The sequence below is a fragment of the Pholcus phalangioides genome, unplaced genomic scaffold, assembly GCF_987345545.1.
Source record: "Pholcus phalangioides strain wild (caught in Gottingen) unplaced genomic scaffold, Ppha-v1.0 ptg000015l_1, whole genome shotgun sequence".
Classification (NCBI taxonomy): domain Eukaryota; kingdom Metazoa; phylum Arthropoda; class Arachnida; order Araneae; family Pholcidae; genus Pholcus; species Pholcus phalangioides.
In genome coordinates, this window is record NW_028301608.1 from 98408001 (window position 1) to 98421003 (window position 13003).

Consider the following 13003-nt stretch of genomic DNA (forward strand, 5'->3'; position numbering starts at 1 on the left):
ATATGATACGTGCGCTACGCATTTTTTGCAATAAAAATCAAATTAAATTAAAAGAAGTGTTAAGAAGAGAAAATCATTCATAACAACATTATGAGTCTCGTAACGTTGGCTCTCTTCAGACGTGTTATCAACAATCAAAACCAACATTACTTTTCGCCGCCCTGGAGTACAGTTATGCTCAGTCAATTAAATAATTAATTGACGATTTATCATGTGCACCAACACGAGCTTAGATTAAACAATATTAGTTGAATATGATAAATTTTTGGTTTATGACCAGAAATTGAAATTGTTTTTTTTGGGGAAAAGATATCTAAGTTTATTCACAGTTTACCTGATTTTACTGTCCGCTGACGGGGAATGAAATACATAAAAGCCCTATTCTACTGGACCTGGGATCAGAGAAGTGTCCGTTAGGGAAGGCTTCACTGTATTAAGGGATGAAAGGGGCTCATGCCATGTTTTTAATATAATAATAATACTACTAAACCATACATGTACCTCGTCCATATTCTAATATAATAATAATATCGTTATAAGCACGTATTCCAAAGAAATCGTTACGACCTGTCCAGATAATCTGTTAGTATTAGTAAACATCCATGCCCGATCCTGGATTCGAACCCAAACCTGCACAGTCAGAAGTTAGCTCCCTAGCCACTGGACTGCCAGGTGGCATACATTTGTAAAAAAAGAATGTGAGGATTCTTCTATACGAAAGTTTTTAACATCTGGCTGATGTGAAGATACATTTAGGAAAGAGAGGAATTCAACTGCCTTTTCGGGGAATCGAACCCACGTCTTTTCTCTTTCCGGGTGAATGGCCTAGACCAGTGCCGTTACTAGGCAGGTGCAACAAGTGCACCTACACAGGGCGCACTTGGAGGAGGCCCAAGAATGGGCCTAAATGGAAATTCTTCCACAGGGCACAGGAATGGTTAGGTACGGCACTAACCTAGACCACCAGACTACAAAGGCAACGAATATCTCGATATTCCTTTTGGAGCTCGTGTGCACTGAACGGGGCCTAATTCAGGACAAAGTACACAATTATTGACACTGCCACCAGATGGCGAGATGTTGACTTGTCCGAGGGTGATGTCACGCTACGCTATCCATACGAATTTTTTTAACAGCTGGGTGATAAACCACTCGAAGTAGTCTGGTTGTCTAGGGCATTCACCCGGAAAGTGAAAAAAAGCGGGTTCGATTCCCCGCAGGGGCAGTTGAATTTTCTCTCTTTCCTAAATATATCTTCGCATCAGCCAGCTATTAAAACCTCCGTATGTATAGCGGGGAGTGACATCATCGTCGGAGGATTCTTCTGCTCTCATGTTCACGTCATCTATAAATCGTTCAAAAACTATTTTTTGAAACGAAACTAATAAAAAAATTTTGTCTATCCAAATCTCTGAGAAAGAAGACTGATAATACTCTGCGGTATAAAATCCACATCAGGAAATTTAGATTCTACTTGTATTTCACACTGAATGCACGATAATTCTGAAACAAAAATATCCATGTTGAATGCAAACCAAAAGAAAACTCTCATTCTCTATCAGACAGGATCCATAAACGTCCATAAAAATGTAAGCACCGCAGGATCTTGAACAGCTTCCAGACAAAAAAATAATGCCAAAGGTAATAATGATAATATTCCTTTAGTTCCCGAAAGAAACCATCTTTTGACCATTTATCAGGAGAAAAAAATGATTATTACCCTATTAGCGGACCGATGAAGGGTTATGAATCCGGATAAAGACGGTACGAAACGTCTTCCGGGACAGTTCCCAACAGGAAGAAAGACCAACCATGTAAGAACGAACATTGCCCATGTCATTACGCAGTTTCGATATTTTTGTTTTATTTTTCTTGGCTATTAAATTTTTATGGATTTCGACGATGAAGCTATGGTTTATGCAAATGATAGGTGTATTGAATAGAAGCGATATAGACTTTGAAAAGAGGAGAAGATCGTTCAGGATCCGAATAAATCGCGGTAACATTTGTAGTATACGGGGTGTCCTGTAAGTGCTAATGTGGCCTTTATTTCATCATCTGTCCGTCGAAGAAGTACGATTCGAAATTAAAAAAAATGCTCAGAATTCGTTCAAAAATAAACTCTATCATTTTTAAGAGTGAAAACACAGTGCGTCACAAAATAAGAAATCCAAATTTTTATGTGGTCCCCTGTTCTCTAACTCTTAACCCATTAACGACGACTTTGATTTTTTTTAAAACAAAAAATAATGAGTGGAACCACTTCCACTATTTATTAGAAAAGAAAAAACATAAAATCTAGAATGACAAATTTTGTTACCAACCGGCTTAATGGATTAATTTCTTTCTTGAGGCCAACAAAGAAAATTCTAAGTTTCTAAGTGCCATAGTCGCTAAGATATCCGAGTTCAAAAATCGGTGAAAAGTTTGGAAAGGACAGCATAATTTAAATTTGAAATTTCAAAAACTTTTCAATTTAAAATTCAATTTCAAATAATATTGATTGAATGAAATTTCAAACTTTCGCTTCATTCCATGAATTGAATAGTTTTCTTTATTTTGAATCAATTTTTATCCATCTATACTGATATCATGGTATTTTATCCACATAAGCTGTTTTATGCATACAAGCTATTTTTAATGAATTTGTTTTGAAAATTTAAGAAACGTTAAGTTTGCCTAAGATATGTAAAAATTTTTACTAGTATAAGACAGCACATAAAATCAAGAACATTTGTAAAAAATTTGAAATAAATCAATGATTAAATACTATTTTTAATGATATATGATTTTTAATTAGAGCATATAGTGTGTTTCACCATGTTAAAAAAGGTAGTAAGACCCCCCCCCTCCTCCCTAAAATACAATTATTTTCTACATATAAGCAAACAACATTTACTTTTTAATTAAGTCTTTTTTGACAGGTAAAAAATTCAACTTTTTCTTGACAAAAATTCCAGTTGAAACACTAACTCAAATACATGAGTTGACCGATAATATCTCTTGTTGAAAAAATCATAATCGTTTGGAAAAACAGTGGAACCTCGCTACAACTCGATATAACGATAAATCAGTCTAGATCGATATTTTTTCAAATCTTGTTTGTCTACATCTAATGCTAAACTCCTCCCGACACAACAATATCCTCTACTACGATAAATCTCTCTATAGCGATATTTTTAAGTGATCTTGAAATCACTGCAACGATATCAATTCCTCTTTCAATTATAGCTTCGTCACTTGTTTTCTTTCTTCCAAGGGTGTCTTATGACATCAGTGATTTCCCTCACATGATCACCGAAAGTATTGAAGTTGTTTGTATTGACACTTTCTGCGTAAGACACATAAGTGCAATACCATAAACCTCTTCACAGGGACGATGCAACTAAATAAAGTTCATTAATCAACCATTCAATTACAGTCTTCCGCGGTGAATAAGTGGTTTTTTCGAATTTTCTGATTTTACTAACAACGCAGATTTAGGAAAAATGTCAACATCATAAATCGGAAGCACGTGATTACAACGTTGCCTCTCGATACATGCATAACGATAATCCCCCTACGAAAATATTTTTTTCTTGAACCTCAGAGTATCGTTATATATATAGATTTCCCTGTATACATTTGAATAGCCACTGGGCAACGATGAATATTTTGCAGTATTGGTGCAATGCAGCTTACGTTATATCCGACTATCTCTCTTAGCATTCTTCTATAAAATGGTACTGGAGTGAATTTTCAAATTTTTTTGATAACAAGTGGTTTAAAATGGTAAAAACAATAATTAATTTTGATTGTGCCAATGTCATTTTCCATTATATAACGGAAAATCATTTTTAAGACAAATTTTAAGCGAAATTCATGTAATTTCATTTTAATTTTTTCACCATTTCAAAAAAAAGCTGCGTAAAATATAAAAAAAGACAGCATTTCTCTCGTAAGATAAATAAACGCCTTTAAAATTTTTATTAACAGATCACTTGAAGCAACAACGTAACGCTAAAGTGGGCGTAACTTCAGTTCTAAATGTCATACAAACAAACCAAGGCATGTTTTAGAATCACAAGAAATAAAGCTTTCATCAAAAAAAAATGAAAATAATAGCAAAAAAAATCTATATTTTCTTTCAAAATGACGTGTAAAACATAGTCGAATACCTTAAAATTTTGCATCTTATAGAAATTTTTTTCTATTTTATAATCGAAATACTCCTCGGTAATTTTTTTTAAAACTCATTTTAGAGCGTTGAGTTGGGAACTCAATAGCAAAAGAGGCCATTGAGTTTGCTGAACGAGCATCCCATCCATCCATCCCTCTAGCCGTCGTTGCATTGAACACGTTTTAAACGTTATGTGCGATGGTGGTGGCAAATGGAAGCCTGATATATTCGACAATACAAGAAGACAGTCCCAAAACCATTTCTCCATTCCCCCCACCGTCTCTACACAATACGCCTATTAACGTCACTGACAGGCGATAGAAATTGTCGCACTGGTGGAAATGGGAAGAGGGTACCCCAGAATAAGTGGGTACATGGGAGAGACCTCGTGAGAATGGGTATAAAACCCCCTCGGAGAGAAGCTTACTCCCCTTACCTTACTGCCATTCCTATTCCCAATACCAAACGATGAATGCCCCTTAATAGTGGAACTTTTCCCCACCTTCACCCTGAAATATCTGTCGTTGTCAGCGAGATTCGAACCCCATTCCTTTACCCCCGACACCTCCGAACAAAACAGATAACGCATCGTTTCGTTTAATTGAAAACCGAGAGCTGTAAATGCTATTGTCGCTGCGACGAGAGCGAGCATTCAATCGGAATGGAAACAATGGAGCGAGCTCGAGAGATATATGTATAATATGCTCTCTTGCAATCGGTTTCGTCAGCACTAAAAGACCCCCCCCCTAAAATTTAAAGGAAAAAAAAAAAGTTCTAATGGTTCGCCACTAGAGGGCGTTTCAACAATGGTGTTTCTCAGCTGTTCATTTCATTCGGAAAGATCTTCGTGTTGAATAATACGATTCTCTACATGAGTTGAGCAGTACGATAAGCAATTCCAATCGAGAATAATTTGGTTATTTATTAGATATTTTGCAATGAAAGTGTCATATTGAGATTCAATGAAAGATTCGAGGGTCCATGATTCTTGATGAATGGCTTCACTCATCCGTCGGATAATTCTATCGTAAGGAATTTCGTCACCTTCATTGTGCCTATCAATCTATGTTGCATAAATTGTGGTTATTCATTCTTATTGAGAATATATCATCACTATTATGAAATATTTCCAGTTTATTAATCATGGATTTGAGAGATTCGAACAATATTCTATCTGATTAATTATCAGCCTTCGTTATTTGGTCATATATTTCTCAATGGAATTGAAATATGTGCTACTTCGAATGAATGAAAATGATCGTACATAAATGATAAATGTAGATGATGTGATCACCTAAATCGATGAATGATATATGAATGATATCGATGCGAGACAGAGCATGATCAAAAATACAAATTATGTATTAAACTGAATTAAATTAGTGAAGAAAGTGAATTTAAAAACGTATCAAATGTATCATGACTCTTGGGATTTGATGGTATGTTAAAATTTATGATAAAATTGTTGATTTTTAGTTACAAAAACATCCATATTTGAAACACTGACCTCAAACTTTGCTTAAAAAGGAGTTCTAATAACTTAGCACTAGAGGGCGCGACGACAATCCCATTTCATCCGTTCATTCGTTCCGATCTTCGTGTTGAGTTGATATGATTGTATAGGAGTTGAGCAGTATAATAATTAGTCCAAATCGAGAGTAATTTGGCAACTTGTCAGATGTTTCCAATGAAAGTGCCTCATTGAAATTCAATGGATAATCCTATCTTGAGCAATTTCGTCATTTTTATCGTGTTCATAACTGTATGTTGCATTCTTTGTGATTAATGTCTTGAGCACCACGAATCTTATTGAGAATGTCATTACAGATGTTCCTGTCATAAAATAGTTACAGTTAATTAATCATTAATTGGATATTTGAATTCCATGATATCTGATAGTCGTTGATAGATGAGATATTTCATAATGAAGATAAAATATTCACAATATTAATTGATGAAAATGTCTGATTATTTAAGAATGGTAAATGTAGATGTGAATACAGTGAAGTTCCAATTTGACAAATTCGAAGATTAACATTTTTATTCGACAAATCCAGGAATATCGTTTTTATCTCGAGCATGAGATTAACACAAATATATACACAGAGATTTGCAAGAAAAATTCGTCAAGTCAGAGCTCGTTATATTGGTTAATGTCTGTATACCAATGCCCGTTTGTACAATTAGAATGAATGCAAAATTTTCATTTCATGAACGATTTGTGTTAAAGCAAATCAAGTTCGCAAATTTCATAACCCTTCGTGAATCTTGAGATTTGATGAAATTTCAAAAATTATCTTAAAGTTGCTGATCTCGTTTCAAAATTTCCATGTCAGAAAATTCGAGAATAAATTTTCAAACAAAAATATCGTGCATGGATTTATCAGAATTGCATTTCACAAACGGCTATGCTCTATTCACACTAACGCAAGAATTTACCCCATTAAAAATATTTAAATATGATTTTCAAAATAAATTTATTTTGAAAAAAATGCATGGAAGAACTACACTTATTCCTTAAAGGTGAAGTTATGCTTATGTAACAAATTTATTCAAATAATTAGTATATTAATACTTATAATTAGCTGCATATAGATCGCGCCTGTATAGCTCCTTTTTTTACAGTATCAATTTATGTGCAATGAAACAAACATACAGGCGTAGAACTTTAATTTCTTTCAATATCAAACACGATGTCGCATCTAGATTCGTGATTCACACATCAAAATTTAATTTCACTCTCCCAAATTTCGTTTGAAGAGTGTAATTTTCTTTCAAATTTTTGGTAATTTTTTTACTGATAAAAAAAATTACCCTTCTTTTTCTGAGAATACCCTCTAAAATTTTAGAGAGGAGTAAATTGCTCTCCAAAATTATATTTTCGGATAACACTGCTCAAACACGTTTTCGCAATATGTGATTGGAAGAAATTTTGAATAGATTTCGGTTTTTAAATTTTTGTATCAAATTTTCAAAATATGTTTCGGATTTTTACGTTTTATTTTAAATTTTCGAAATTTAATTTTAATATTTTAAGCTGTAATTTTTTTAAATACCCTATTTTTTATATTTTAATACCTTATTTTAACTTGATCTTCTAGCTATTTCATTTCCTGATTTGATGTCAGGAATAATTTCGAGTAAATGCAAATCATACTGATTGAAAAATGCACTATGTGGTCAAAACTGACCGGATATTCTTTTCTTCTCACCAAGGGAATCCTATGACATGCAGTTGAACTTGACTCAATCAACTGAAACTTTCGCTACCTCGATGTAAATTTATTCTCACGTTTGATATATCTTCCAATAATCGAAATTCTGTCATTCCAATCTTCGATCAATACTCTAAAAACAATATTCGCAACCACTTCGAAATATCGAAGTTTCGCTTAAAAACAATGAATTAAACGTGTCACATTTTGTACATAAACCATAAAAGTCATTATCTTTTTGTACGAATGGATACAGTGATACCTCGGTTAACGAACACTCTGACTTACGAATTTTTCGGTTGACGAAGATTTCTTTTATCGTGATTTTTCTGCTTCGGCTAACAAATACGGATACGGCAAACAAAGATTTTCATTAGTATGAGTACAAGCGCTGACATAAAACAGCTTCGTCGTGAACTAAACTTTAGCACCAATCACCATCAGAATTACCATCACTGGAGCCCAATTAATTGATGTTCACTTCAGAATCTCTTTCTAAATGTAATTTCACTTCTCTTTCTGAAATTTTTTGAACCATTTCATGAAAATGTAAGATTCAGCTGAAAGAAAATGCATAAAAAAGGGAAGGAGACTGTTTTCAGAGCCTGCGTTCTTTCAGTGCGAGGCTATCAACCTCAAACTTAACAGTCTGAAATAAAGCTTTGGTCTGGGCATTCTAGGAACTTATCTTTTCCATCTGCATGTATAAAACACATAAATGAGGTGACGAAATCACAAATGGATGAGGACACCTACGAACTCAACTGAGTTGTGCCAATACCAACTATCTACTAAAGCTGGTGTTAGCTGTATACATAGTGTAAAATAAAAGACCTTCAGGCTCTCATACTACTGTAACTTTTCATTTATCCAATTTTGAAGCTGTTGATTTTAGTCTACGGTCAGTTTTTATCCTTTTTATAACATCCCCTGCGTATTTAAAAAAAAACTTACCTTTGAATTTTGTTCAGTACCTTGAACGAATTTCAGGATATTCTTTAGAGATCTATGGGAAATCGCGTTTCGACTAACGAACTTGATTCCGGAACTAATCATCTTCTTTAGCCGAGGTATCACTGTATTCGATCACTTTATGCTCCATAGTGGGCATTATATCAGTACTGTGGTATTAATATATATATATGCGCTGGTGATAATTTCGGAACTAGTATAAATAATCCTCATTTATTGTTCATTGAATTTAAAATAAAATTACTGTATATAATTCAATAAAAACTTAATACCAAAAAATTATCCAATTACTAAAATTTCTGCATTAAAATTCAGTATTTATCTACACTCATACACACTTACATAAAACGACATAAAATACGAGCAAATTATATGGAGTTCCCGAGCAAATCTCAGCTTTATTCAATATGTATATAAAATGAAAAATAAATATCTATTCAAAATATTTCAAAATGAAAACCCGCTTTTCGAAGAAAACTTCTGAAAATCTCAATACGTCAGTTATCCTTTTGACAGAAACATTACAAAAATTATTATTTATTCCTGTAGTAATACATTATTTTCTGTTTTGTGTGTGTGTGTGTGTGTGATTTCATTTTATTTATTTTTCTTCTCGCATATTCAGCATCAAAATTTCGTATAACCAGAAAAAAGAGGTTGAAACGACCAAAGTATCGGAAAGTAAGCACTTCACACTACATGCGCTTTTTTTGGATGGTGAAGAGCAAAAAAAAAAACATATTTCGACAAGGCAGATATCTGCCACTTCGCTGTCAAAACCGAATATGATGGATAGCTTTTGAAGAGAAGAAATCTGCGTCATTTGCAAGTTGAAATATGAACTGAAAGGACACCGTTTGCATCTCTCTCTCTCTCTTCCCGACATCAAATATTTTATATATTTTTATTTTTGTATAGCATATATAGTGTGAAACGACCAGCATGTCAGCAACAAAAAAATCGGGAAAAAAAGAGTATTTTAAAGTGCGAGTATAGTTGAGTGTATTGGGTGTGAGCTTGAGATAAAGTTGGATGCATTTTGTTTGACGCAATGCATTCGGAGGATAAGTTCCCCTCTTCGCCATTTTTATTTATTCTTATTTTTTCGATCACCATATGAAGAACTACTTCAAGCTGCTGCCAGTTGCAATCTACCTTCTTCTCAACGTTGCATCCCCATCTCCTCTCTTCTTTTTTTTTCTTCCTGTCAAAATCATATCCCATCTCTTTACCACGGAAAAGTGAAAATATAAAAGGGGAAATCGGTTCCCGGAATGACAAGAAAAATATAAATATTGAAGGTGAGAAAGTGCATCTATATCTCTACTATATATATGTTTTTTTTTTCTTTGTCAAAGATGGACGATTGAACGATTTTTGGCGGAATTTTTGAATACTTTTTGTATATTTTCGAAATATTCTAAAAATATGGAGATGTTTCTGAAAAATCTTTGTATAACTATTGTTGAGCATTTTTGCTATTTATAGTCAAAAAATGTTAGAGTATGCTATTGACGAATGTAACAGCTTCTTTTTTTTTTTTTTTTTTTTTTTTTTTGCAAAGGAAGCAGGAATTCAATTTCGTTTTGTTTTGTTTGTTATTGAATGTTTTGTTTGGAAATGGTGATTTAAATTTGAAAATGATTTTTTTCACTGTAAATTTCTGTGTATAATCATTGGACGTTGGGGTTAAAAAACATCTGAGTTTCTTAGTGCAAATTGTATGCCACTGCGAATATGTTCTGCAGCGTTTTCTTCTGAGAAGTTGGAGTGGAAATAGTTAATTTGAAAGTTAATTTGTGAAAAAAATATTTTATAAAGATATACATAGGTATAGATGGGAATGGAAAAAAAGCGATTTTTTTCTGTTAAAATGGGACAAACAGCATCTCCCATTTCTTCACATTTTTCGAATATTTTACGACACTGCGGACCATACGATGGGATTCTTTATAACAACCTCAAGGGGTGATATCACCCTTTTCTGTAAACAATGATTTTAGACGCTAATATGATATGATGAAAAAAATATGATGAAAAAAAAATTCATTTTTGGAAAAAAACAAAAGCACATATCGCTGATATTAGAGCCATATTTGACTGCTGCAAATATTACGAAAACGAAGTGAAGTGTAGATTTCGTGAGGAGAAGAGAATGAGAGTAATTATCATTAGAGGATGGATTTATTAGATTTACAAATTCAAAAACTGTAGGCTGGGTAACTCTACATATCAGTTGATACTGAAATGCTTAAATTATACTAAGGTACGAAGTTTTTCAAAAGTATCTGTCCATCATTTTTCGTGCGTGAACCAATAAAGATAGAACGACGTGGTTATATGCACGTTTGTAGACAATCCTACTGCTCATGCCTGAATTTTTTTTTTTTTTTGCCTGCATAATGTTGCCATTCACCGGCAGACCGCTGAGGACTGAGGAAGTGTAAGTGAACCTCGAGTAAGTCTCAGCTTTGTTTTCGACAAACTTGAAAAACTCTACTGCACTAATCGTGATGGATCTGCTATTTGCGACACAAACTCTTGCTATCACTCAGTGGTGATGGGTGTGCCGTACTCGTGACTAACCAAGTCACCGGAGTCAAAAAGGACGGTCGGTATGATTTTGGGATTGGATCCCCTGAAGCCCAAATCATGAGTCGAAATAGAATGGGCAGGTCCAGTGCTGATGTTCGCCTGGTCTGCAAGATCGTGATGCGATGATCCTGCATCACCAGAACCCTCTCTTGGTGAATACCGATCTCATTTCTGGCTACCTTTGAAGCTGTTGTTCCACTTCTTTATCGTTTTAGTGCCCATTTCTTCATCTCCGAAGGTCTATTAAATATTGGGATTTGTTTCCACTTGAGAATTACCAAGCTTCACGCAAAATTTAATGCAGTAGCGTTGTTCAAGTTTTTCCTGCCTTTTTGTCAAAAATGAAAATGCGACGGCGCTTACTTGCAGTTCCTCACATATTGGCTGTCTGCCGGAGACTGGCAGCTTCTACAGCCAGATAAAATTTTCAGTATGCGGATGAGGATTGCATAAATATGTGTACTAAGGCACACGTCCTCAGCCTTATTGGTTCAACGCACGAACAATTATGGTCTGTACTTTATGAACAACTCCTCGTGCATCTATTTAGAAGGGAAAATATCTATCATTGAAATAAGTTCGATCCTTCCCATGTTCATACATACAATGTTCAAAGAAAAAAAAAACATAGATCGGCATACATGCATTTGACGTTCACTTCATCACCGACCCCCTAAAATTTTCTAATTTTTGTGAAGAAAAAAAAATTAGAGGTTTTTTTTTCTATAATCAAAACCGGAAGAATTATAGAAGTAATTTTTTTAACCTTCAGTGGCAATCCCGAAATATCTCGTCAAACTTGATCTCGTCTCTTGATCTGTTTTATTTCAGCCACCCCCGAAATATCTCGTCTTCTAAAAACCCGTTGAAGTTGTTTTTACAGTAAAACATGTTTTCCATTCCTTCCCCCCCCCCTCCTCCAATCAATCAACTGCTAGTGGTTTGGGACTGCTTTTGTTCAAGGTAACATAAGAGAAAGAGCGGGAAAAAAAGACTGTGTATTTTTTCCAATTTCTTTCAGAAATGTAAGGAAATATAGTCTCAGTATAACCAAAAAAAAAAAGTATTTCCTCTTCCTAGAAAGTCACACGCGTCATGGCAGGTGTTTTTGTATCATAGTGATGGCAATAAAATCGATGCGATGGGTGGAGTCAATTTTCTTGTTAGTGGGGAAAGTAGTCATCAACTCGCAATTAGGGGAAAAAATTATTTTTGAAAATAGGTGGCAATTTGTGAAGGTTTCGCAATTTCAAACGTGGCAGTTATAATGCGGACCAGTAAAATTTCAAAAACCGCTTAAAAAGTTAATGAAACAGTCGTGGCAGGTACAGTTAGAATATAGTTAAAAATTGGGACCATGTTTATAAAAATCAAAAAATGGAGGCACGTTCTTTCCCCTTTAACGACGAGATCTCTATCACTTGAGCTTGATGGGAAATTCTTTTATGATCCACGGCTATATTTTAAATTACCACACTGCATCTTAAATCAATATTTGAAAGAGGGGGGGGGGGGAAGCGGCGAGACCCTCAAACATCTAACGATTTACAGATAACACAAAATGCAATTCCAATCGAAAATGGTAGTGCTATTTCTGTCACAGTCACAATTCACAATCCAAAAAGATACATTCATAACTCGGAACGCTCACTAAATTAAGCTTTATGGATCTCCCCCCCACAGACATCTGGTGAAATTTCTCACTTACCTTGGTATGGTAGGCCAAGTAGTGCTTCGTTAAGGAACATTGCCTCTCCAAGACGAACCCATATCTCCTTCTCTCTTGCGTTATCGCCTACAGGTAGATAGATATACACAATACACTCAAGATCGTTACGCTCTTCAAAGAAAAACAGACACATAAGAGAGGAGGAAAATTGAGAATGAACTAAAAAAAAAAAATAAACTACAAAAGAAGGAGAATCTTCAACTCATTTATCACTGAATAGAATAAGATGCCCCTTTCTTTGAGGAAAATAAATAAGAAATAAAATAGAAGAGAACGGCGATTGCATTTACTGATGCGATGGCGTAGCGTGTGAAGAGAGGGGGAAAAATAAGT

At 34.4% G+C, this 13003-nt stretch overlaps 1 protein-coding gene across 1 annotated transcript in view; it reads right to left on the bottom strand.

The window, feature by feature from the left end:
* LOC149077152 (BAR/IMD domain-containing adapter protein 2-like) overlaps window positions 1-13003 on the bottom strand; it is a 145115-nt gene that overhangs the window by 31612 nt on the left and 100500 nt on the right. The window contains exon 8 of the mRNA XM_089244877.1: window positions 12650-12736. Within this exon, the coding sequence (XP_089101003.1) occupies window positions 12650-12736 (87 nt within the window). The remainder of the gene's footprint in view (window positions 1-12649; window positions 12737-13003) is intronic.